This window comes from Mobula birostris, chromosome 5 (assembly GCF_030028105.1).
Source record: "Mobula birostris isolate sMobBir1 chromosome 5, sMobBir1.hap1, whole genome shotgun sequence".
Classification (NCBI taxonomy): Eukaryota; Metazoa; Chordata; class Chondrichthyes; order Myliobatiformes; family Myliobatidae; genus Mobula; species Mobula birostris.
Window position 1 is genome coordinate 33,858,597 of NC_092374.1, and position 27,280 is coordinate 33,885,876.

General features: G+C 41.1%; 1 protein-coding gene across 2 annotated transcripts in view; it reads left to right on the forward strand.

Annotated features, from left to right (window-relative positions):
- The window catches only part of arsb (arylsulfatase B), a 93,056-nt gene extending 68,597 nt beyond the window's left edge, over positions 1-24,459 (forward strand). Inside the window, exons 6-8 of one of the 2 annotated variants that reach the window (XM_072257840.1) lie at positions 1,271-1,341; positions 18,206-18,334; positions 19,532-24,459. In XM_072257840.1, coding sequence (XP_072113941.1) covers positions 1,271-1,341; positions 18,206-18,334; positions 19,532-19,794 — 463 coding nt within the window. In that variant the 3' untranslated portion in view covers positions 19,795-24,459. Of the gene's footprint in view, positions 1-1,270; positions 1,342-9,087; positions 9,211-18,205; positions 18,335-19,531 lie in introns of those variants that run through there. The other variant, XM_072257841.1, reaches the window with a different exon arrangement.
- Positions 24,460-27,280: the final 2,821 nt, after the last annotated feature.

Genomic DNA, 27,280 nt, shown 5'->3' on the forward strand with positions numbered 1-27,280 from the left:
GTAACCTCCCTAGATCAATCTAACCCTGCTTGCAACCTGAATTAACACAAAAATGTAGGAAACATTTGTGTCAAGAGAAATGGTTAACATGTTGGTTGATAATCTGATGAAAGCTGATTGACCTGAAGCTTTACTCTGCTCTGGTCTGCCCAGTTTTTCCATTATTTTCTATTTTGTCTCTCTTTCTCTTACTGTCTCAGCACAGCTGAGATTGAGTATAAATTTCTGTCTGCTCCCCAAGCTCTGTAATACAATATCAACTGTGTGTGGTAAACAGGCAGTAACAGCCTGTCACTGCTGCAGCTACCAAGCCAACCTATAAAACCTGACACTCCACTGAGGACTAACTTGACGCGTAAAAAGTACATTGAAGCACCTGATGTCTGGACCAAACACACAATAATCATTACTAATTTGAACCAGTTTTACTGTATATGCAAGTACATATTTGTCTTTTTCCAGTAGGTCACCTTTTTTCCCTCCTCTTTGCCAGAAACTTCTTTTACAGCTTCAGTTTGTCCTTTTAATATTTATCTAACTGAATCAATTGATTCCAAGCTCTTTTTCCACATCAAAAGTTACCAATATTTCATTGTGTCAGTAGTAAGTCTAATCATTTCTGCTTGGGACATTGTCCTGGTGTGGATGGGTGGGGGAGAATCAGGGGGAATTGATGGGGGATGTGAGAGAAAATGGGTTATAGTGAAATAAACAAATTTACTCTGATAGCCAGAGTTGATGGACTAATTTCTCTTTTCTCACAAGAAATTCCATTCTCTTTCTAAACAATGAAGCAAGGGAGAAATAAAGGAGCAGCTGTGTTACATAGTATAAAATATACTAAGAAAAGTAATTGTTTCATAGCAGAAGTGAACCAGTTGTACCCGGCAACTTGATCACTAAGACAGCAATGACCATCCAAGATAATGTAGAGCTAGGAGTGCCCTTTACTAGAGAATTGAGATGGAAAGGAAATACAGTGCACAACTTAAACAGTGTTAGAGTACTGGATGTTACTGCTTTCTGAGGAATTGACCTCTTTGTACAAATTCTAGTCAGATGTCAGTGAAATTTATTTAAATTGCAATTCACCGTTAATGTAGATGCTTATTTAGACAAATATTCCACCTCCCATCCTGATACAACTAGTATACTTCCTTTAAATAGTGAATAAATAGCTTGAAGATCTATTGCATTTTGAACTACTTGGCTTTGTGATGTTAAGGTGTACAATAGGCTTTAAAAGTGAACTTCAATTCTCTCTCCTCAGTGAAGGACACATCTCACCCAGAAATGAACTGCTTCACAACATCGACCAGCTCTTTGTTGATAACTCTCCATGTAAGTATGACTTTTTAAAAAAAAAAAAGACTCTTACTGGGTGATTTAATGAGTGTGCACCAGTCAGTCACCAGCATCCTTGGTCGTTAAGACCAACAGTGGATTATACCTTCCTGCTTTCACTCTGTGTCCACCCAACTGTGAGTTATGGGGCAGCCAACGCAGAAACTGAGGACATGAGATCCAGAAACAAACAGGAGGCCATTCAGCCTCATGTGCTTGCTTTCTCATTCAGTATGATCACGGCTGCTCTCTTATCACCACACAACTTTCCTACCCGAATCCTACATCCTTTAGTTCCTTTAGTATCCAGAGATCACTGATTTCTGACTTGATGAACTTTGTAGTTCAATCTCTTTAGCCTTCTCTGCTATTCAATCCCAAAGATTGACTTTATGTTTAGCAAGTTAGTTATTAGCTACTGACTCCTAGTTTTGAACACCTCTTCCAGCAGAATGAACATCTTTGCATCTATAGTCAAGCCTCTTACGTTTCACTGAGATAATTTCTCATTCTTTTAAACTTGAGATGATAGTCTGGTCTCATTAATCTCTTTTTGCATAACAAACCTGCCAATCCTTTGAATCTATGTTTATAGTTTTCAATATTGTTTAATAAAATTTCCAGTACACAAGTGTAAAGGAGAACAAAATAATAATTATCCTGGATCTGATGCAGCATAAAAAAACACAATAAAGTAAAGTATGCAATAATACTAATAAAAACCACAATACATGTAAATACATAAGACATAGGAGCAGAATTAGACTATTCAGCTCAAAAAGTCTGCTCCGCCATTCTGATGGCTGATTTGTTATCCCTCTCAACCCCATTCCTCTGCCTTCTCTCCATAATCTTCGATGTCCTGAGTAATGAAGAACCAAGCACTCAATGACTTTGTCTCCACAGCCGTTAGTAGCAATGAATTCCGCAGATGCACCACACTCTCGCTGAAGATATTCCTCCTCATCTCTGTTCTAAATGGACATCCCTCTATTCTGAGGTTGTGTCCTCTGGCCCTAGGTTCGTCCTCTATAGGAAACATCCTCTCCACATCCACTCTACCCAGGCCTTTCAACATTTTTATAGGTTTCAATGAGATTCCCCCTTCATTCTTCTAAATTCCACCAAGTACAGCCCCATAGCCATCAAACGCTCTTCATACGTTAACTCTATCATTCCCAGAATCATTCTACTGAATCTCCTCTGGATCCTGTCCAATACCAGCACATCTTTTCCTGGATAAGGGGCCGAAAACTGCTCACAATGCTCCCGGTTCAGCCTGACCAATGCCTTATAAAGCCTCAGCATTACATCCTTGCTCTTGTATTCTAGTCCAGTGGTCCCCAACTACCGGGCCGCAAAGCGTGTGCTACCGGGCCGCGAGGAAACGATATGAGTCAACTGCACCTTTCCTCATTCCCTGTCACGCCCACTGTTGAACTTGAACGCACACGAGGTCATTACCCACGTGAGGTCATCAGTCGGTCATTAACCTACAACTACTTGTTGAGTAAAACACAAATGTCGCTTGAGAGTTTCTTTGGAAGAGATGGTAGGGGACAGAAAAGGCCTAACGATGATGATCACGCAGAGACAGCTGAGGCCGAGACTGCAAAAAAAAAGCTTCCTTCAACAGAAAATATGACGAGTCGTACATAAAATATGGCTTTATTGTGACGGGTGACTCGCACACTCCAAGCCCCCTGTGTGTGCTGTGTGGAGACAAGCTGTCTAATGAGGCAATGAAGCCCTCAAAACTGCTTCAGAACTTTCAGTCCAAGCACCCTGCACTTAAAGACAAACCCATTGTGTTTTTTGAGCGGAAAAAACGTGAGCAAGCGGGACAGAAGCAAGTGCTGAGAGCCACCACCTCCACAAATGCTGCTGCTCTAAGAACATCGTACTTAGTGGCTAGCTGTATTGCTAAGGCTAAGAAGCCTTTCACTGTTGGTGAAGAATTGATTCTGCCTGCTGCCAAGGATATGTGCTGTGAACTGTTGGGAGAAGCTGCAGCTAACAAGATGGCACAGGTTTCTCTTTCAGCTACCACAGTTTCAAGGAGAATCGATGACATAGCAGAGGACATTGAAGCACAGCTGTTGGAACAGCTTAACGAGTCTGGTTTCACTACCCGAGTCAAAGAGGTTGCTCCTGAATGCCAGTCTACACATTGTGTCACACACAGGGAAATGCTGGCTAGCTGAAAATTGTCACCTGATCTTAACAGCGTATTGAGTGACGTTGTTGAAGTTATCAATCACATCAAAGCAAAAGCCCTTAACTCACGTCTGTTTGAGCAGCTTTGCGAGGAAATGGATGCAGAGCACAAACGCCTTCTCTAACACACTGAAGTCAAGTGGCTATCAAGGGGGAGAGCCCTGGCCAGGGTTTTTGAGTTAAGAGAGCAGCTACACAGATTTCTTTCAAGGAAAAAGTCACCACTGGCAGCACACTTCAGTGATAAGGAGTAGATAGCAAAACTCGCTTATCTTTGTGACATCTTCAACCTGCTCAGTGAACTCAATTTGTCACTTCAGGGGAGAATGACAACTGTCTTCAGGTTGGCAGATAAGGTGTCTGCTTTCAAAGCCAAACTGGAACTGTGGGGACAGCGAGTGGACAGGGGCATATTTGACATGTTCCCAACATTAGCTGGCATTTTGGGAGAGACTGAGACTGCACTGTCCTTCTCACAGCTGGTGCGCAAACACCTGTCTTCGCTGTCGACAGAATTTGAGCGTTACTTCCCAACCGCAAATGACCCACGACGTGCAAAGGAATGGGTCTGTGACCCATTTGTGAATGTCCCTGGTGAATCATCCATGTTAGCGCGGGAAGAAGATCAACTCCTCGAGCCTGCAAATGATGGTGAGCTGAAAAGTATGTTTGACATAACATCTCTGCTGGCATTCTGGATCAAAATCAAGGCTGAATATCCTGAGATAGCCACGAAAGCACTGAAAATGTTGCTTCCATTTCCAACATCATATCGCTGCGAAGCGGAGTTTTCTGCAATGAATGCAATGAAAACTAAAATGCGGAATAGACTGGACATAAGGAACCCCCTTATGACTTATAATTGACTTATCACTATATTCAGCGAGGAAAATAGGCGCTGTGTGTTTAATATTAAATTCGTTAGATAAACCCTTTTAGAAACGAAATTGAGTGTATTAGCCACTGATAAGTGACTTATAGTTGACTTATCACCTATATTCCGGTTGTGATTAACCACCCCCCCACCACCTCAGTCGGCCGGTCCACAAGAACGTTGTCAATATTAAACCAGTCCTCGGTGCAAAAAAGGTTGGGGACCCCTGTTCCAGTCCACTTAGAATGAATGCTAACATTGCATTTACTTTTCTCCCCACTGAATCAACCTGCAGGTTGGTCTTTGGGGAATTCTGCATGAGATCTTCCAAGTCCATTTGCATCTTTGACTTCTGATTTATCTCCCTGTTTAAAAAACAGTCCATGCTTTTATTCTTTCAAACAAAGTGCATCACCATACACTATATTTAATCTGCCGCTTATTTGGCCATTCTTCCAAACTGTCCAAGTCCTCTGCAGACTCCTGGCTTCCTCAAAACTACCTGCCCATCCACCTATCTTTGTATCGTCTGCAAACTTGGCCACAAAGCCATCAATTCTGCCATCCAAATCATTGAAATATAATGTGAAAAGAAGCAGTCCTAATACCAACCCCTGGGGAGCATCACTAGTCACCAGCAAAAGTTTACAAAGTCCCTGTTTGGTAGAGGACTTTATTACATTATTTGTTTTACATGTTGGTATTGAGTAGGCATATCTTTCATCACAGGGATACCTGAACAATAAGTACCGAACCTAGATATGAGGCACACTTCCATGAATACCAGTGCCTGAAATACTGACATTTTTGCCTGTTCTCGTTGAGAGCCTTTGGGTGTTTCAATTTGGATTAATAAAATTCTTTTCTCAGTTTTACACCCAACCCCAGCTCCCTTAAGTATTTGAAGGATTGCAGGAAATAATTGTAATTCAAATACAAGTATTTCAAAATTATATTCTAAATGCATCTCCTGACATATGTGCAAGATCAAAGCATAGCTTCTCTCTTGTGGGCAGAAAGTTTTCACAAGTTTCCATCTCCTAATAAACTCTTCATTCATCCATACCTTATCTATTGCTTACTCTTGAAGGTACTCTACATTATGGCTTCACCATGGTGCTCAAAGGAAACTGCTTTCCACTTCATGTGTATGTACAATGTCATTTGAAATTCTAGCATTATAATGTGGTTATATCTACAGCAAAGGCTTTAATTCTGTGAGTGACTGTCTGGGACGTTTCTTTTGCAACTACAAGACCCACAGGCCTGCTTCCTTTGTCTGGTGGAGAGACAGGTGATGAGGCAGTGGCGTCGCCTTGGTTGTAGCGGGGACTAGGCCTCAGTCCTCGGGCCTGCGTTGTAGCATGGTGTCCAGTGTTGATTGGGGGTGGCCTCTCCCGTCGGTGCTGCCTCCAGTGGTGGATCGGTGGAATTACAGGCCAGACTTGCCAAGAACCATCAATTTGCGGGACTTGTTGTTCAGGGACTTGGACTAAGAATTTGTTTTCTTATGTGACTGTGTTCTTTCTCTTTTTTCCTCCTTTCTATTATTTTGAATACACATGTATGCTTTTTGCACCTTGGCCCCACAGGAATGCTGTCTCAATGTATGGTTTGAATAACAATTAAACTTGATTTGATTGATACATCTGATCAATTCCTAGGCATTGAGTAGCAGTTCATCCCTAAAACATGAAAGCACATGTCCAAATCCAAGACATAATAACCTTGAAATTATTTCACCTACTGCTCTTTATATGTAAAGAAGAATTTAATAATTCCAAATTCAATTACTGTGAACTATGGCTCCTTACTACAATTAGCCTGTAAATGGTAAATTATTTTTACTATATTTTAATATCTTTCAGTTTGTCCTTTCAAAATTGATACACCTTAATACAACAGTGTATCTTAAATTGTTGTAAGCTAGGAGGGAGATGGTTGAATTTTGATAGTACTGAAACTTCTAAACTCAATATTTTAGAATTAAACTCCACTGGGAATTGTCTTGGCAAACCAACATTCATTATGATGATCCACTACCAAACTTTCACCACTTTAGGGAGGCTGCATGAAGGTGTGTGAGTAAGTCTCAGGAACTACGGTATGCTCACATTAGCAAAGGGAAGTAGTAGTGTGCAGTGGATGTAATGCTACATCAGGACCTTTATTAAAGGAGAATACAGTGCAATTAAAGTCCAACTACTCAGTAGTGTGCAACAGAGGTATACTTATTTTTTGGGGGTGAGTGATTCAATGCATTTCTTTAAATGGGCAGTGTGGCTTTAATCCTCGTTTTGTTTGAAATTGAGAAACATATCAGTGTTGCCCAGTTTTTAAATGGGCGCCTAGCATATTAGAAACAGAAGAGATTCTGCAGATGTTGGAAATCCAGTGAAATGCATCTCTCTCTCTCTCTCTCTCTCTCTCTCTCTCTCTCTCTCTCTCTCTCTCTCTCTCTCTCTCTCTCTCTCTCTCTCTCTCTCTCACTCTCTCACTCTCTCACTCTCTCACTCTCTCACTCTCTCACTCTCTCACTCTCTCACTCTCTCACACTCTCACTCTCTAACACACCCCCCCCCCCTCCCGACGGCATCCATGGAATGGAATAGGGTCAACGTTTTGGGCCAAAACCCTTCATCAGGAATACTAGACTTTTTTGTAAGGGTGTGGGAAGTCATGCTGCGATTGAACTTCACTGAAAGTGCATCTAGAATGCCACAGGCAATTACGGTCTCCTTATCCAGGTAAAGTATACTTGCCTCAAAGGAAGTGTAATAAAATTCATTACTCTTTGGGAAAAACATGCTTATGAGCAATCAAATAAAATCGATCTATATCCTTCCATTAGAAGAATGAAGGCTGATCTTATAATGTCAGAGGTGAATTGACCCAGATTATGGATTGAACAAAAAACAGAGCATTATGCTGGGAGAACTTGTCTTCTGGGAGGAAAATAGAAGCACCTGCTGGCTGTCTAGACAGCTTACAGCTGCCATAGGAAACGGTTGTTCATCAGTTCCCAGGGCAGCCCTGAGATTTCCATGTCTCCAACAAGGAAGATAAGTAAAGCTTTTGGCAAATTTTAAAACTAAAGGCATCGACAAACATTTCTCCCTCGTGCTGGTTCTGGTAGCATACTCGCTGACTTGTGACTCCTTGTCGTACTTCCGCCTTTGAAGGTCACAAAGTGAAGGAGGGTTCAAGCAGGATTGTGACACATTTTATTAAAAAGTGCCAACAAATTCAGTTTAAAAACAAAAGGTACCCGTTGAAATGCTGAGTGCTTCATTCATACTTTAGATGAGGTTAACATTAATGCAGAAAACTAGGTTCAGTGTAAGTGACACACACAAAATGCTGAGTTCCTCCAGCATTGTGTGTGTGTTGCTTGGATTTCCAGCATCTGCAGAGTTTCTCCTGTTTATATCCAGTATATTGATTAACTTTTATTTAGCTTTATTTAGCCAACGCCTCTTCCCCAGGGCACCACTGCTCAATACAAGAGGACATGGCTTTAAGGTAAGGGGTGGGAAGTTCAAGGGGGATATTAGAGAAAGGTTTTTTACTCAGAGAGTGGTTGGTGTGTGGAATGCACTGCCTGAGTCAGTGGTGGAGGCAGATACATTAGTGAAGTTTAAGAGACTATTAGACAGGTATATGGAGGAATTTAAGGTGGGGGGTTATATGGGAGGCAGGGTTTGATGGTCAGCACAACATTGTGGGCCGAAGGGCCTGTAACGTGCTGTACTGTTCTATGTTTTACTGAACATGGCTCAGGGCATTTCTTTAAAATAGAACCTTTCTGCCTGGGTACAAAATAGTGGCCTTTCTAACTGAAAGTTTCTTCTCGTTCTGTGTGAACGTGTCTCTTACAATATGTTTGAAATGGCTTCTTGAGCAATTTCCATTCCGTTATAGTTGCATCACAATTTCTACACAGTGGGAGATGGTTTGGTTACCTCCTGAAAACTGGACCTAGAGTCTGTACTGACTCCTATAGGAAGGATTAATTTTAAGCATTGGTTTGTATATAATCCTCCTGTGCTGACTTGAGAGAGTGCCTGACTTCTTTCAAGAAATGTAGCCATTCTGCTTCAGGGGTGAGCTTTATATGTTGCAGTCAGTAGAACTGTCTCTTTACATAGTTTGCTGTAGTGCAGTATTTGATTGCTGAGTAAATGCACTTTCTGATAAACATCACGCTATCAAATGCCACGCGATCAAACTCATTGTTTGGACAATGATGTCAGTGGATGCTGGTTACAGCAGGATCTGTTTTCTAGGATTAGTTCGAAGGGAATCACCCCACTGAAAAAAATACTCAAAGTGGGGATTTTGAAAATGTAGATAAAACAGGTTCCTTAAGGTTATCATAGCTGGGTTGGGGGTGTTAGTTGGGGATAAGCTCCCACTACCTATTAAATGCCCCCAATGGTGTGTATCTTAAATAGTTTCTGACAACCAAGTCTCACTCTTGGCCTTCATGTGTGGCTTAGTTACTAAACCCTGCAGAACTGTTTCTCCTGACAGGAGAAGGAGCAAAAGTGGGCAAAACCAGTTCAATTGGGCAGATGGGGCTTGTCAGTCATAAGTTGGCAGCTCATCTAGGAGAAGGAAAACTCTGATCTCGGACCTCTGCCGCCTTGCAGCTACATCCACTCATGGGGAAGGCCTCAGGAGTAAACCCGGAGGAAGAATCCAGGGCCCGAGTGCCTAAGCTAGTCGTCATTTTTAAGCATTGGTTTGTATATAATCATCCTGCACCGACTTGAGAGAGCGCCTGACTTCTTATGACTTAACACTGACTGGCAACACCCTGCGATGCTGCTGGTGCCAAATTGTATCGTATTTTGTTGTTCCTTTGGATTCATTAAGTGCTACATGGGCAACAGCTTGCTCTCTGTATCATAATACCCTGACTTGTGTACTGGCTTGTCTGTCAACTTCAACAGCTTCGGGTGCAACATCCGTGGTCGACTCTGACCAATGCAGACCATCAAATAAAACAGCAGCAAAAATAAACTTTGAGACCCAGACCAGTCAAGAATGGAAATGTTCTCACAGTTGAATCAGGAGCAGCTGAATAACGTCTGCATAACTAAGTGACTTGAAAGACTTTTTAAGAAGTCCGAAAGTATGGCGAGAAATAAGAATATGAGTAACCATTTCACGACACGAATGCTGATTGCAATTCAGAAGTAAGCTCTAGGGTCACCTGTGGTGTATAATTCATGGAGAGTGCCACAGGTACCAGTGCAAGTGGAACATTATAAAAGTGTACCTTGTTGCCACAGTTTCTGCCAGCCGCATTTTACTGAATACAATTTATTAATCTCTGAAAGGTCAAGCAAAATTGTTGTCTACATCTTCCTTTCTCAATAATATATAACCGTATAACAAGTACAGCATGGAAACAGGCTATCTCGGCCCTTCTAGTCCGTGCCGAATGCTTACTCTCACCTAGTCCCACCGACCTGCACTCAGCCCATAACCCTCCATTCCTCTCCTGTCCATATAGCTACCCAATTTTACTTTAAATGACAATATCGAGCCTGCCTCTACCACTTTTGCTGGAAGCTCGTTCCACACAGCCACCACTCTCTGAGTAAAGAAGTTCCCCTTCGTGTTACCCCTAAACTTTTGCCCCCTAACTGTCAACTCATGTCCTCTTGTTTGAATCTCCCCTACTCTCCCCTCAGCCTTCTACACTCCAAAGAATAAAGACCCAACTTGTTCAACGTTTCTCTGTAACTTAGGTGCAGAAACCCAGGTAACATTCTTGTAAATCTTCTCTGTACTCTCTCTATTTTGTTGACGTCTTTCCTATAATTTAGTGACCAGAACTGTAGACAATACTCCAAATTTGGCCTTACCAATGATAATTTTAACATTATATCCCAACTCCTATATCTACCACCATTTTAGACACTTATTATTGTTGTAGTTATTAGGTGTCTTAGTTGCACTTATAATTATAACTGGGGCTGGGGGTGTTCAGATCCAGATTTATTTTATTATATGTACATTGAAACAGACAGTGAAATGCATCATTTGCTTTGGCGACAAGCACACCTGCTGGAGGCAGCCTGCAAGTGTCACCACACACTCCGCAGCCAAAACAGCATACCCAAAATATTTGGCAGATCGACACAGAACACATCAAAGACTTCCATATGATGATTAGGGCAGACCCAGTACTTTAGTGGAGATTAAAAAACTTTATAAAACCTCCAGCGTCTGTGGTTTGGGGGAAAGTTTGCCTCAAGATATAAGCTTGCTATTTTTATATGATATAGTTGCGCTGTGGATAACATAGTTATCTGTATTCAAATAAACCAGGTTCAGTCCTAATTTTTGATCCTACCTGTGTAAAGAGCTTGTGGGCACATGGATTTCCTTCTAGTGCTTTGGTTACCTCCCACACCCAAAGGTCATGCTGTTTGTTACGTTAATTGGCGACTGTAAGTTACTCCCATGTAGGATGGTGTTTGGAGAATCAGAGTGCTGCTGATAGGATGTGTAAAAGTGAATAAATTGTGAGAGAATGGGATTAATCAGAGAGCTGTCGTACACTCTGAACTGAATGTAATATATAATGTAAATGCTGTCACCAAAGTTACAGCTTTAAAATAGTAGAAGCGGTAGGCTTAATATGGAATTTGTTAATGAATGCCAGAAATGGCTTTGTAGACCACCCTTGTTTCTCAAAATCTTCTGGTTGAGGCATGGAACACTAACCATTTTATTCTCTATATTAATGGATTACTTTAAGCTGTTTGAAATATTTCCATGCCTTTGTTTTTTGAGGTTGAGAAAATGTCTGTGGTTTATTTATTTCTGTAATCGTGAATCCAGCACACCAGATTGGCATTACATCTTTCCAGATGCTACTGAAAACCTTGTAAAATGCAAAAGAAAAAATCCAGTCCTTTGCTGAGAAGCAGATAGATACTGGAAAGATGAAAAAAGGGTGCCATAGCTCTGCAAAAGCTTTGGGATGGGCAGCATGATAGCATAGTGGTTGGCATAATTCTATAACAGTGCCAGTGACCCAGATTATTCCCATCACTGACTGTACATTCTCCCTGTCACTGTATGGGTTTTGTCTTGGGGCTATGGTTCCCCCCCCCCCAAAGACCTACAGGTTAGCAGGTTAATTGGTCACGTGGGTGTAATTGTGTTGTGGGGGCTGGTCAGACTGGAAGGGTCTGATACCTCTAAGATAAATAAGTCCTTCCGTTCAACGAATTGCTTTTAAAGTATGACCTTTGAGCTTGTGACTTTATAGAATAAACCAGTGATTTAAAAGATAACCTAAAAGGGAAGTCCTGCTTTTGTCAATGGTGATTGAGATACTAATTTCTATGTAGTTCAGTACAATTGCACACGGAGTGTAGAAGCAAGTGAAGATCTTTGGGTAGAATTGAAGAATTCTGCATCCAGGGGAGGAACTGATGAATGGGCATCTGACAAAATCATTATAGTTTAAAAAGCATAATTTGCACATTCCTCATAATAATGTTAAACTGATAAAACTATTCTTGCATAATATGAAAATAGGTTTGCTCTCTAATCTTCTTGTGTGTGTGTGTGTTTGTTTATTTATTAAATTTGTTTCCAGGCTCTTTTTAGAGCACTGAACTTTAAATTGTAGGAATACTACTGTACTGAACAATCCTGCTCTGCCAATATTTCTGAAACCAGCATGGTTTTGTATTTTCTTTGAGAAGATTATGGCAGCTCTTGTGAGCAGCTGCACTGAATTTGTATCATCTTTTATCTTATGGTTATAACTCGTGTGGATATCTTTTGAGCACACCCTTCCACCATTAAGATGTGGCCATTGGTACCTTCTGATCATGTGCTAAGAGTTTCAATGTGCACAGCCTCTCGCGCCTTTCAGGGCTGTGAATGCCACAACCCAGAAGAAAGCCATTCAGTCCATTAGGTTCATATCAGCTCCCAACATAAGAACATATTAAAATAGTAGGCCACTCAGCCCTTCAAGCTTGCTGCACTGTTCAATGTGTAGTAAATGATCTGCCCCAGGGATAATTTCTTCTGTTATTCCCATGAAAGGATCCCCAGTGACCATCTCCTTATTTCTATCTGCTCCTGCAAACGTATTCTCTGTCACACATGTCCATCAGCCCCCCCATTGACACTTTTTCCCGTTGACCTTCAATTCTACCAACACACCTTTAGAATATGGGAAGAACCCAGAGTACCAAGAAGCAACCCACACAATTAAAAAGGAAACATGCCATCTTTGCAGAGACACTAGCTTAGGTCAGGATCAAACCTGGGTCCCTGGAGCTGTGGGCTATACCACAATGTGTCTTTCACTCTTGTCAGAAAGGGATTTGACGTGCTGGGTGGATGGATTCTGTGGGATATTGTGTATACCTGTTTTCACTTTACCTCTGTGTCACTCCTGTCATAAACACTCGGGTGTTCAGTGCCAACCCGTGCGTTGTTTTTTCATTTTGTTGAGTTATCCTGGGCTAGGGCTTCCTGCGATTGGTGAGGATTTTTTTCCCCCCTCACAGATACTTTGAAAATGTTTGTGAAGCATTTTCTTTGTCCTGGAAATCTCTTGCCATTGAAGAGTTTGGAGAAGAAAACCTGGGTTTTTGTTGGGCATGTGGACAATATGGCATCTCCACCAGAGTTAGTTGATAGTGTCAATACCTGGGAGAAGACACAATCTTTAGATTACTTATTCTACCGATGGGTTTAGAATATTTTATGGAGACTGTCCAGTGCTTTGAAGTTCTTACTGTAGATTGTTCCTGCCTCAAATACAGGAAGGTAGGTATTACTGCTGGTCAGTGAACTCTGACCCTGGCCATGTATCGGAGTTATTGGTCTGAAAAATCTCTTTTTCTTGGTTGGGTAAAGACACCGAGGGCAGTGATGTATTTCAGATCAATGTCTGCCTTCACGGAGAAATGGCTCTCAATGTATGGAAAGTGGCCTGCATCAGACAGTATCCACATCTTGTAGTGCTGTCAGGGTAGGATTGCAGAGGAACTTGGGCTTCTGGATGCTTAATGTAAGGCCCATCCTCTTCTCTTTTTTTGAAGAAGACTGTATTTAACTTGGATCCCAGCTGTGAATACCTTTTGTGTTTTAAATAAATTGCTGAGACTGGATGTTGGAGATAAATATGTTGAAGCTTTGGAGGATTGGAGCATATGATAGTTCAGCCTTATCCTTGGAAACAGTGTCTTCAAAAGGAGACCTTTGCTGTATAGGACCTGGATCGATACAAATAGGAACAAGAGTTAGAATGGCACTTGCTTCTCCTTAAGCCTTCTGCTCACTATCTTTATTAACCTTGAAGAGTGAGTGAATGCCAAATAAAAAGGACAGAGCAAGCTTCATGTAAACTGCACATAGTGAGATCTAGTGAAGAAGCAATGTGAACTACAGATGGAAAGGTGATGACTATAAACTCATGTAGCATTATGAAGTAAGGACTGGTGAATGTCCCGATATAGCTGTGCATCGTAGAAGCTAGAGTTTCATTGTTCTTGGGATCAGCATCAAATGGGGACAATTATTAAATGGATTAGAAGGAAAAGGGAAAGAGATTTCAGCTGCTAGAGAAAATTATGACCTTCCATTGCAAAGTTGTATATTTTACTCCACTGAAGGAGTTCTGTAATTGCAAATAGGTATTTCTCCTATATCCTGATGTTGTTGCTTCATATGGCATGGCCCAGGAGGGGCAGACACGAGTCTGTCCATTCGGGTGCTCAGGTTGGATCAATCTTTGTCTGGCATCTCATCCACAGCCGTTCCAACATGGGTGGCCCTGAGTTGGCATCGTCTGATGGAGTCCTTGAAGCACACAAACCTCCACGTGTCAATGGGTTGATTCAAGTTGATGTCCTGATGTGACCAAGTTGACAACTGTGTGGATATGAAGCTTCAGAGATGAAATTTCTATTGCTTTCATGAAGACCATATCATGGGCATCTTGTGTTTGGCCCCAGATTTCTATTTCCTTCACCAATCTAAACAATGCCCTGAAGTAAAATTGGGAAGTTTGAATTTGTTACAGACATGGATTTCTACAGCATGACGGCAGGGCCTTAAATCCAATTTGTCCAAGATGTCTTCTTAAGCTGGTTTCATTTTCCTGCAATTATTCCATCTCCCTCTCAACCTTTCCTATCCATAACCCTGTCCAAATGACATTTAAATGTACCTACCTCAAACACCTCCTCCAGCAGCTTATTTCATTTCATTTCTCTTGGCGAAAAATCTTGCCTTTTGGGTCTACTTTAAGTCTTTACCCTCTCACCTTTAAACCTATGTCCGTTAGCTACAGACTCTCCTATTGTAGAAAACAAGACTAAAAATTCATCTTAACAATGCCATTCACAATTTTACAAACCTCTAAGGTCACCTGATGACCTTCTTCACTCAAGGGAAGATGGTCCTAATTTGTCCAGTCCATCATTATAACTCAAGCCCTCCAGGGCCCTTTTGTTTACTTGCTATATTCTGCCATGGTTTAAAATCCCAAAATGCATTACTTCATACTTGCTTGAATTAAATTCCATCTGCCATTATTTTGCCCATTTTTCTAGTTGGTCTAGATCCTGCTAGAGCTGCTTTCACTGTCTACCATTCCACCAATTTTCTGCGAATGTGCTAATCATCCCATAAAGTTCTCATCCAAATTGTTAATATATGTGTCAAACATCAGTGGACCCAGCACCATTCTACTGGTCACAGGCCTTCAGTCTGGAAAATCTGTTCTCTTTTTCCTTCCTCCAACTCAATTTTGCATCCAAACGGCTAGCTCACTGTGGATCCTGTGTGGTCCAACCCAGACCAGCCTACCATGTGGGACCTTGCCAAAAGCCATGAAGCCATCATCTACCTTCATCAAATCTTCTTAGTTACCTCTTCAAAAAAAAACTCAATCAAATTCGTAAGACAATTTCACACAAGAAATGTAAACTATGCCTAATCAGTTCTTGCCTTTCCAGAATAGATCTCAGAATACCTCACAGTACCTTTCCCACCATTGATGATGGGGTCGTTGGTCTTGAATTCCTTGGCTTGTCCTTGTAGACCACCCTAAATAATTTGTGTTGATCATAACTCAGGAGTTGATCTTCTGTGAAGTGGCGGCAATAATTGTAGATGGAAGTCCCACTCCAGTAACCTGAACAGCAAAACCTAATCTGATTATTGTGTGGGGAATTACAAATTTATAGATGCATAGAATTACACAGCACTGAAACAGACTGTTCGGTTTCGCTCATCTGTGGTATCTGAAAGTGCCTACCTGAGCTAGTCCTATTTGCCTGCAATTGACTGATATCCATCTAAGTTCTACCTGTCTTTAATACTCTGGCCAGTATTTAGCCCTTAACCAACATTAGTAAAACAGATCAGTAATTGCCATATTGTATTTACGTAGGTGTAACGTGCCCCAAATTTTTTGCTACATTTCCATTTTTTGCTTTGGTTCAAAGGTATTCCATTGTTTGCAGGATGATTTGGGGTGTTCTGAGATACAGATATACTATACTTCTTGAAGGGAGGTTCATTTAAGTGGGCAGGTCAATTGGTTTTGGCAGCTTCACAGTTAAACTTCAACTTGTATTATTCTGATACTCATACATGTTAGGATCAATGGAAAACCACAGGCAGATATTGCCCCCTTCCTAGCCTGCTGCTCCTAAGTTGTAAGATCAGTTAACTTGAGCAGGGCTCAAATTTAGCCTGTAGCTGCCAGTATTCCATGTTGCAAAGAATTTAATTTTAAACAGATTTGTAGAGTTCACATGAATTTTATGGTTGTGGAGTGCGAAATAACTTGCAATGCATATTTAAGACTGACATGTAGCATTGTTCAGAATGTATTATCTGTTTACATAGTGAACACCAGAAAGAAATGTTCTGCTTTTTATTCTCATTAATCTTCCTTGCATTAATAAGGCAAATTCCCATTTAGTGATGTACTGTATGATTGAAATCTTCATGCTCCTTTTATGCAAGCTGCCAAAACACTTATTGTAAGATGACTCTTACAGCAGTCACACACACTGGATAAAATGTTCCATAATGTAACTTCCCTTTTCCCAAGGTAGTGACCTCACAGCTTTCAACAACTAATATCTTAAACAGATCGGTTTAAAAATACCTTGGGGAGCATTACTGGTGAAGAAAAATCCTCGGCTGTCTGAAATGTGTAGAAACAATAAAATGTAGACAAGGTCAGCAATTTTTTTTTCCCCAAGACCCAGTGCAGTTGTGTGTGTATGTTTGTTTCGAACAGTAAAACTTTCCACATTTTCTAACAACTGTCATTTTTTTTTTCTGGTTTCCTCATTCACTACTCCCCCACTCCCACAACATTACAAGTTATCTTTCTTATAACTGTTCTTTTCTACATCATTTCTGCTTTTCAAATAGTCTGCCTCTTGCCTTTTTGTCTGGTCTTCCCTTGAAACTACTTTTGCAATGCTAGTGTTTTCTAAGGGATTGTTATTTTTGGCCTGCCTTCTGATATTTGTCTAACTGAATAAACTGACTCCAAACTCCTTTTTCCTCTTTTCCAAGTTACTAATGTTTTCCTGTGTTTAGTAGTAAATCTAACCATGTACGTCGTAGGAATAGCCGGCCGGTGTTGTAGTGGCATCAGCACCGGACTTTGAGGTGAATGGTTCCTCGTTTGAATTCGGCCGGCTCCTTGCACACTTTCCATCCGTGCTTGGTTGAGCATTGAGCTGGCAACTCAACCCCCTTTTTAAAACAAAACACAGTCAGATGCTCAGGAAACGGCAAAATGTGCCACAAGGAGAGAAAAGGAACAACAAGAACAATAATCATAGGAAATTGTTCCAAGTGTAGGTGGATGGTAGATGAATCAAGGGAGAGCTCATAAGCAAGTGAGGGAGAATGAATTCCAGGAAATTGAATGGGATCACTCCTGCCAGCCAATGTACACTCGATGGCCCAAGTGGAAAGCTTCTATATCATGAAAATATGAGCTGTATTACATCATCTTTGGGGCTGTTATTAATCACCCATGAAATTACTTTAAATACATAGTTACTCTAGTCTTACTAGTTTCATTTGTTCTTAGCTTGTGGTAGTCTCTCCCACAACAGCTCCTTGCAGAGTTTGGCTCTGCCGATTAGTCAGTCTGTGCCAGCTTCCACATAGTCATCCAGGGGTTATATCTCTCGATATTCTTTTTCATTTAGCTCTCATTTCTTGATATTACCTCAGTTGAACTTCCTTTCCTGTTCCTACCGATCATTTGTTCCAGCATGGACCACAACAACTGTCTCACCAACTACTTCAAGATGTCTAACACCTGGCAGGCCACACACCAGTTGGAGCTCTTACTCATGGCTCCAGAGGTGCTGTCTCTCTCGTTATTTTCATGTAATAGTATGACTCACAGCAGGGATGCTTTTAACTATTAATTATCTCTAAACTCTGGAAATTGATATACTCACAAGGAATTAAAATAAAAATGGAAAAGTATGCCACAGAGTGGAAAAGTAATATGAAGTTATATTTATGATTCAGTCAGCGTATCTTATTTTTTGCCTTTGGCATTCCTGAATTATGTTGTCTACTGCTTATCTTTATTTGATCAAAAACTTAATTGTGAATTTTATTCTCATAGACCATTAAACCGTCAGTCTAAATATTGGTAACAGAGATTTGGGTTCTGATCCTATCTGTTCTGCATGACCTTGTTGTTAAGCTTTTCTGTTGGTCTTGTAGGTCCTGTTTCACCCGATAAAATTGCAACACCCAGGGTACAACAGACCAAATGGCAGAATTCTGTCTTTAATGTGTCAATTCATTCAGCAATCCGTTCTGGGGACTGGAAATTATTAACTGGATATCCTGGTATGTACTACAATTATATGCTCAGTATAATGTCGTAACTTTTCTACTATTCTATGATATAACTAATTATGATTACAAGAAGGTGTAGGTCTATGAAACCTACAATCCATTGTCTATTTGAAAATCATCTGATGCAAAATTGGGCAAACTACATTTTTTTAAAAAAGGCCTTTTAGGAAGTAAACATAATCCAGATTAGATCTCTAGTTAGCTGTTACTGTTTAGATGAATGGCACTTATTAATTTTGCTTTCAAATAGGTATATGCCAACTGGACTGGATTTATTGTGAAGTGACTTGATATGTCAGGAAAGATGTCAATTAGTTTGAAAGAGTACAGGGAAAATTTACAAGGATGTTGCTGGGACTTGAGGACTTGAGTTATAGGGAAAGGTTGAATAGGTTCAGAATTTATTCCCTGGAGTGTAGGAAAATAAGTGATTTGATAGTGGTATATTAAAGTATGACAGGGTAAATGCAAGCAGGCTTTTTCCACTGAGGGTGGGTGAGACTAGAACTAGAGGTCATAGGTTAAGAGTGAAAGGTGAAATGTTTAAGGGGAGCTCCACTCAAAGGGTGATGAGAATGTGGAATGAGCTGCCAATGTAAAGTGATGGATGTGGGCTTGATTTCAACATTGAAGAGAAGTCTGGATAATTACATGGATGGGAGGGGTAAGTTGAACCATGGATTGGGTTCACATCAATGGGACGAGGCAGAGTAATAGTCTGGCATGGACTAAATGGGCCAAAAGGGCTTGTATTTGTGCTGTAGTACTCAGTGACTTTGACCTGTTAAAATAAGGTCCATATTGACATGAATCAATATATCCTTAGATTCAGATCTTCCTACAAGCATCAATTGATATTATTATTCACATTAATCATTAGCTCCTTGAGTCTGTGAACAGTTATGTAAATGCATGCCTATATTTTGCCTTGGGGTTCTGAGGAGTTGGGACAAAAATCTGTAGTTCATTAGTGAAAATTTTGTGTTCAGTGTGTGCTGCCACAAATTAATTGATGCAGTCCTTAGCACTTGAATAATTGTTATTTTTACATCTGTTATCCTTGTTTGCATAATGCATACCAGTGATGCTTTGAATTGTTTTTGTCACTGACCTAAATTATTGAAGGATTGTTTCTGAATGTGCATAAGTTTCTATTGTACTAATAGGAAATATTCTATTTTACCTCAGGCTGCAGTTACTGGTTCCCTCCTCCATTATTCAATCAATTGCAATCAGCTCCATCTGATTCGCCAAAGAAAAATCTTTGGCTTTTTAATATTGCAGCTGATCCAGAGGAGAGGGTTGACCTTTCCGACCAGTTCCCTGAAGTTGTTGAGAAGCTGCTGTCAAGACTTCAATACTACCAGGACGGTGCTGTGCCAATTTTTTACCCCGATGATGACCCAAGGTGTGATCCTGGCAAAGGTGGGGCCTGGGGACCCTGGGCCTGAGAGCCAAACTTGTTTACAGCTTATGTTTATTTAAACATTGTCCTAAGCCACACAATGGCATTTGTGCTGAAGTGCTACTTTTGATTTCCAAATCTGAGAGTGTCCTTTGATACTTTCTGAAATTGTACTAGTCCAAAGCAGGTCTTGAAACTCCAGATCTGTGCACAGTCTGTTTGTGTATATATTGTTTAGAATTATCAAGTATTGCAAAGGTATTACAGCTGTTTTTATAATCAGAATTGCGACTAATGTTGAAGATATAAAGACAGAGTGCTGGAAATACTAAAAAGCTCAGAATGTATCTGTGGAGAGAGCAGTAAAGTTAACATTGCAGGTCAATAACCCTTCATCAGTTCTGACCGGAGACATTAAGGACATAAGACATAGGAGCAGAATTGGGCCAATTGGCCCATTGAGTCTGTACCGCCATTCTATCATGCTCTCAATACCATTGTCCTGCCTTCACCCTGAAACCTTTGACACCCTTGCTAATCAAGAACCTATCAACCTCTACTTTAAATATACCGAGTGACTTGGCCTTCACAGCCAGAATGGTAATGAATTCGACCGATGCACCACCCTCTGACTAAAGAAATTCCTCCTCATCCCTTGAGCTAAAGGGATGTCTTTGTGTTCTGAGGCTATGCCCTCTGGTCCTAGACTCCCCCACTATAGGAAACATCGCTTTTTTCTCTCCACAGAAACTGCTTGACCCAGTCAGTATTTCCAGTGCTTTTTATCTTACATTTCTAGCATCTGGATTTGCTTGAGATTTTGGGCATCTGCAAAAACTGTTTTGCTAGAGATATTCAGCAGGGTAGGTAGCTTCCCTGGAGACAAACTGACTTCATGTTTTTGGTTGACATCCTATCAGGAAGATCGATTAAATTTGAAATGTCAATGGTTTTCACCTACCTTGATGCTGCCTGATATGAGTGCATCTAGCATTATTTTATTTTCAATGTTGGTTGTGTGCTATTTCAAATTTCTCCCGCTAGAGTTTCTCCAGTGCTTAAGTACTTTTTGGTTCTGCTTGCTGTGGAAATGTGCCCTTCACCTCCTGTGGAAAACTGCCTTTGTGTTCTTTTTCAGCACAGGGGGCAGATTGAATTCTATGGGAAAAGGGGGATTCGACAGGATGCAGTTGAGCACTCAGCTGTGAGATTGGTTACTGCAGTTGCATTTGAACAGCTGAGTTTCATTGTGGAAAGAACTGCCAGCCAGCTCGTGGATCCAGAGAACAATGGGGCTGACTATTGCAATCGCCTGTCTGCCTCATCAGTTCAACAGTCCTGCAGTTCTTTCACACAACTGTGAAACTTGTGCAAGCTCCCAACAAAGAAGGGTATTGTGTGTGTGTGTGTGTGTGTGTGTTTGTGTGTGTGTGTGTGTGTGTGTGTTGTACTTTTTAAAAGCTCTGGTTACTTGTCTGAATGTTTTTTTCCACACCATGTCACCCCTGAGGCTCTCCTTCACTTGCCCTCTATCCGGGCAGTGGCAGATGAGCTGGTACTCACAACTGAATGAATGTCAGTGATGCACTCTGTCAGCTGACTTGCACAATTGCCAGTGATGGAGTTGCAGGGGGACGCTGCTTATGAAATCTCAAGCTTCTTCTTTCTTCCAGGATGAAACGAAGTAGCTAAAGTTCAGATTGTCACTTCAGCCTAGAAATTAAAAGCCATTTGGAGAAAGTGACAACACTTCAAAGGGGATTGTTTACTTCATGAAGTAGGGTATAAAACAGGTTAAAAATCACAAGTTGAAACAAAGTTCCATTGAATGAAGACTGTCCAAACTCGTGCAGGAGAAAACTATAAACCTCCAAGGTGAGAATTGCCAGCTACAAAGGCCTGAGAGTACAGGCTATAAGTAGGTGAAAAGTTCAGAGTGAGAAAAAGATCTTAAGAACATAGGAATATTTCTTGAAAGCTTAAATCATAGATTTAAGTAATTACTGATCTTCAGATAACGGTAGTATTTGAGAAGACTGAATGTTAGTGGAAAAAGAACACAGAGGCTGGAGAATAATTGTTCGCTATTGGTGTTACTCACGTGCAAGTGATATGCAGACACACAGGACCAACAAGCTGGTGTTGAATTAAACAAAATTCCAGGGTCCACTCATAATTGATGCATGAAAGGAATATTAGGAAACAAATTGACCAACCAAGCGAACAAAAGAGACACACTCATTTTTTTAAAAAAGCAGCCTGTTTATGAAAGGAAGAGCAAAATTACCTGCAGATGGTTCTTCGGAAAGGAATTTAAATGCTATAAAGCCTTATTCTGGCTTTGTTTCCCAAGATGACCAAGCCTGGCTGTGGTCCTGACTTTTTATTGGCAAGCTTCACCAATAATGTTTGAAACCAGCGGTGATGCAGCATCTCGCAGAACTACATTACGGTTGCAAAGCCAAAGAATCTGGGCAAGACCAAAGTTACATAATCCAGGTGGTGATTATTCTCCATTAAATCCTGTTCAATCAATGACGTGTAAAGTGGTAAGTTAGCTACCATCCTTTCACTGACCGATCTTCTAACTGAACTCTTACAGAATTTTTCAACATTCGGTTCAGGGAAGGTGAATGAGTTCACCCTTCAAGGGTTCTGTGTCTATGGTCCTGTTTCAGCCTAATTTATTTTGTGGCAGGGGCCTGCAAGATTTTCAATATCTAGGGAAATAGCTGTGACAAACCCCAAGTGCTGCTGCTGCTACACGCCATGGAGTTGAATGGAGATTTGTTTTTAAGCTCTGCCTTGACCAGAAATCTCAACTGAATCAGCAAGTTTGTTAAACTTTAAAATGTTTCCTCCTCCACTTCTCATCCACTTAGTAACCCCTGGATGCTCAGTGATACAATTGTTGAGGTTGCTTATTTTTCTAAGGTTTGGCTTGGTGGTTATGTGGCTGTAATAACAGAGTCTCAGGTTTCACTGTCCTTGCTCTGATACAACAATAACTCCAAGGATATACGCATGCAACTGAAAGTCAAAATGGAGAAATTGTCAGAGAGTCACTGCTCCACCATTCGCAGCTTAATCTTCAGAACTCAGTGTTGAGAAATAAAGAACTTTATAAAGTAAATGTACAAGAGACTTAAGAGGCTGAAATCTGGAGCGAAAACAAAACAAAGTGTTTGAGGAATTTAGCAGGCTGGGCAACAGCTGTGGAGGGAAATGGACTGTTGATGTCTCGGGTTGACGTCCTTCATCTGGATGGAAAGTTGGTGGAGATCTGGTTTGTGTAAAGAGGTGAGGGAGTGGAGTGAAGTAAGAGCTAGCAAGAGATAGTTGGATCCAAGTGAGGAAGGAAGATGGGCAGATGGAGGAGGGGAAAGTGGAAATGATGGCTGAGGCTGGGAGGTGATAGGCGGTTGGGAAGAAAGGTGATGGATTCTGACGGGAAAGGAAGGTGCAACAAGGAACCATGTAAGGGAAGTGGTGATGGGCAGATGGAGTGGGTGAAGGGGAGGAGAAACAGGGTGAGAGGGTGCTGGGGTATGTGGAGTGGAGTTGAGTAGATCAGGAGGAGAGAGAAAAGGGACTGAAATTAGAGAGCAATAAAACGTACTTTCTTGTCACATAACATTTTGTATGGAGTACAAGTGAGTTGTGCTTAACCCCATTATTGCTACTTAACAAGATTATATAGAGTGGAATTTGCTTAAAAAGAAAATATAATGGGTTGTGAAATATAATTTTCATATTTCAGCATCTACCTCAATCTTGTGTATGTTCCAACCATTGTTCTACATTATAAAACCTGAATGTGAATTTTATTTTAAACTACGTTGGGGAATTCTTTGATGTAATTGACTGCAAGGCCAGCTTGATGAGATCACTGACACAGGTGCCAGAGATAACAAATGATAATCAATGGCACATGACTTCAGTATGAGGTGGGGAGTGGGTAAGTCAGCTTCACAGATCTCCAGAACCATATAGACAGCTCTGCAAAATCCAAGCTCATGTTGCATTATTTTTACTTCTTTCAGTTCACTGAAACAATCCGAGTAACTGAAATATATTTTGACTGTGCTGGTTTCAAGGATGTTTCCAATTTACTCCAGGCTGTAGCAGCAGTGAGACCTTGGAGCTTGAATGAACAGGCCACATGACACACATGAATCTCTGTTCAGGTGCAATGTAATAAATTTCAATATTGGCATCAAACACAAAGCTATTGCCAGCTGTTTGTGCTCCAATTTTTAAAAAATTGTTATTTGCCTCTAACGTAGAAAATCCATGCCTTTCATAATAAGATATTTATATGCAATCTTCAGTTTGTATTACAGAATGATGTGGACGGCAGCAAGGGAAATTGGGCTTGGGATTAACCGAACAGGGAATGTCATCTGTCCACTTCACTCTGTTATTTTAGAAATGTTAAGGTACAGACACCCAGAAGCTAGACACCTCTGTGATGCAGAGTCTGGTCAATCCAGTATAAGGATACACATGTAACTTGATGGACTGTAATGATGCACAAGCCCCAGGCAGCTATACAAGTATTTGGTAAGCCCATCAGTGTTGTGGTTAAACTAACTTCTGAAATACTTCTTTATATGCACAACTGCAGTGTTGAGTGATAAAGTTGCAATAAAACTGTGATTTTCTACCATGTTCGTGATGAATAATTATTAAAAGTTAACTTATGTAATTATTCATTTGTGTATTTTCTTTGTTATCATATTTGCTTTCAAATATTTTGTCGTCCCTTTTCTCTTTTGTGACCTCAGAGTTGTTTAACCTGGATTGTAGACCAGAGAAACTGCCAATTCTCCCGTGTTCGCTCCCAGCTGTCTTCAAGTTTAAAACCAGCCAATGAGTTCAAGTAGGAAATTCTATCAGAGGGAACTCAGTCCAGCTTTGCCTTTTGTTCAACATGTATGCTTGCTGTTTGAAGCAATCACTTGGCTTGAATTGCCATGTTACAGTAATACACCCGGTGACCACTTTATTAGGAACAGGAGGTACCTACTAAGTGTATATTCGTGGGCTTTTGCTGGTGAAGTGTTCAGAGCTGCTACTCTGCATGCCATTGAGGTAATACATGGTACTTGGGTTACTATCTCCCTCCTGTTAGCTTGTTATTCTCTCATTAATTATCGAGGCATTTTTGCCCACAGAACTGCTGCTCATTGGATGTTTTAGACCTTTTATCTGCTCTCTCTAAGATTACCCACTGCTGTTCCACCACCACCACCTTGGTTCATCTGCTGATGAAGTCTTGTCCATTCCCCTTTGTTACCGCTAAACATGCCCATCTGATACATTCCTGGGTCTCCTTCTTTACTCTCATTTGTAAACTTGTTATAGAAAATGTTAGTTATGATCTTACTTCTTTTCAGTCCTGTCCCTGGAGCATGCCTGTCCATGATCTTCTGGATAAGCTGTTGATTAAACCAGGAGAGCAACTTGTTAATTCCATATCCTTGCTTCTAGATGTGTCCTGTAATTATTTGTGTATTCTATTATGTCTCTGTCCCTCTGAGGTGTCCTTGCTCCTCTAATCCTGATCCCAGGAGCTTCCTTGAATTCAACCACTCCACAGGTGGTGGCCAACGCTTCACCAATGATGCCCTAAGTATGGAAATTCCCAAAACTTCTTGGATCTACCTCTCTTTCATCAAATCTATAACCAACCATTTTGTGTAAGACTATCAATCTTTTGTTACTTGATGTGTTTGATTTTAGTTCTTGATTTGACTTGCACTTGCGATTCAGATTTATTTATCACATGTACATGAAAACATACAGTGTATGTTTTCAACCTACACACCTTTGGATGTGTTGGGGGTGGCCGACATGTGTCACCACACATTCTGGCGCCAAAAGTGCACACCCACTTTGCTCAGCAGAATAACATGTAACAAAACAAGCCCCTTTCCTCTCTCCCGCCCTCCCTCACACTGAGACGCACAAATAGTCCACCAACTCCAGGGCAGGTTTCAGCCATCGGGCTATGACTTCGAGTATCGATCTTACACGGCTGATAAGTGACGGCCAGGGACTTCCATTTCAGGGTCGGTGAGAAATTTCACAGCCTTACAATCATAAGAAACCAAAGCAGGATTAGGTGATTTGGTCCCTGCTCCACCACCATTAAAATCATGACTGAACTTTAACCTCCCTGCCAGTGTCCTATAAACCTTGATCCCCTTGAAGTACTACCACCAAACACCTCCTGACCTCCCCCACCCACTCTCTGTTTTACTCCCTTCATGATTCCCTTGTCCAGTCATCCATCCTCACTAATCTCCCTCCTGGCACTTATCCCTGCAAGCAACAGAAGTGTGACATCTGCCCACTCACCACCTCCTTAACCTCAACTCGGGGCCCCAAACAGACCTTTCAGACAAGGCAAGGCTTCACCTGTGAATCTGTTGGGGTCATCCACTGTATCTGGTGATCCCAATGCAGCCTCCTCTACATTGGTGAGACCCAATGCAGACTAGGGGAAAGCTTTCTTCAACACCACCGCACCATCTGCAAAAAGTGGAATTTCCTGGTGGCCAACCATTTAAATTCCTATCACCATTCTCGTTCTGACACATCAGTCTGTGGACTCCTCTTCTGCCACGAGGGGGCCACTCTCAGGCTGGAGGAGCAACACCTCGTATTCTGACTAGGTAGCTTCCTTTCCCCCTTAGCTCTTCAATTCCCCATTCTGCCCCCTTACCTCTTCTCACCTGCCTGTCACCTCCTCAGGTCCTCTTACTAGCTCTTCTTTCAGTTAGTCCTGACGAAGGGTCTCGGCCCAAAACATCGACTGTACCTCTTCCTAGAGATGCTGCCTGGCCTGCTGCATTCACCAGCAAATTTATGTGTGTTAACTTCCTCAGGTGTCCCTTCTCCTTCCCATCCTCTCATTGTCCAATCTCCTCTCCTATCAGATTCCTCCTTCTTCAGACCTTCATCTTTTCAACCTATCACCTCCCAGCTTCTTATGTCACCCCTCCCCCACTACCTGGCTTCACCTATAACCTAACTTATCCTCCTCTTTCCCCCCCCCCCACCTTCTCATACTGGCATCCTCCCCGTTTTCAGTTCTGAAGTATGGTCTCAGAATTAAATGTCAACTATTTATTTATTTCCATAGATGCTGCTTGACCTGCTGAGTTCCTCCAGCGTTTTATATGTGTTGCTCATGATTTCCAGGCAGTTGACTTGAATTCCATAAAATTTTCCTGTCCAAGTTTATCCTGTCTCGATCTGCAAAAGACCCATGTTATCTTTAGCCAAACCTTTCTTTTTCACATATCTATAGAGGTTTTTATAGTTTTTATAGTTTGTTTTTTGCTTGGTTACTATTCTAAAACAATTTTACTTTGAACTATTTTCCATCTTTAAGATTTTATTAAGACTAGAGCCATGATATAATTTTGGAGCTAGCAAGAAAGAGCAAGAACAGCCCTTTGTAAGGAATAGATAGAACAGCAAACTTAAATAAAGTATGCAGTATGGAAAATACAAACAGACCA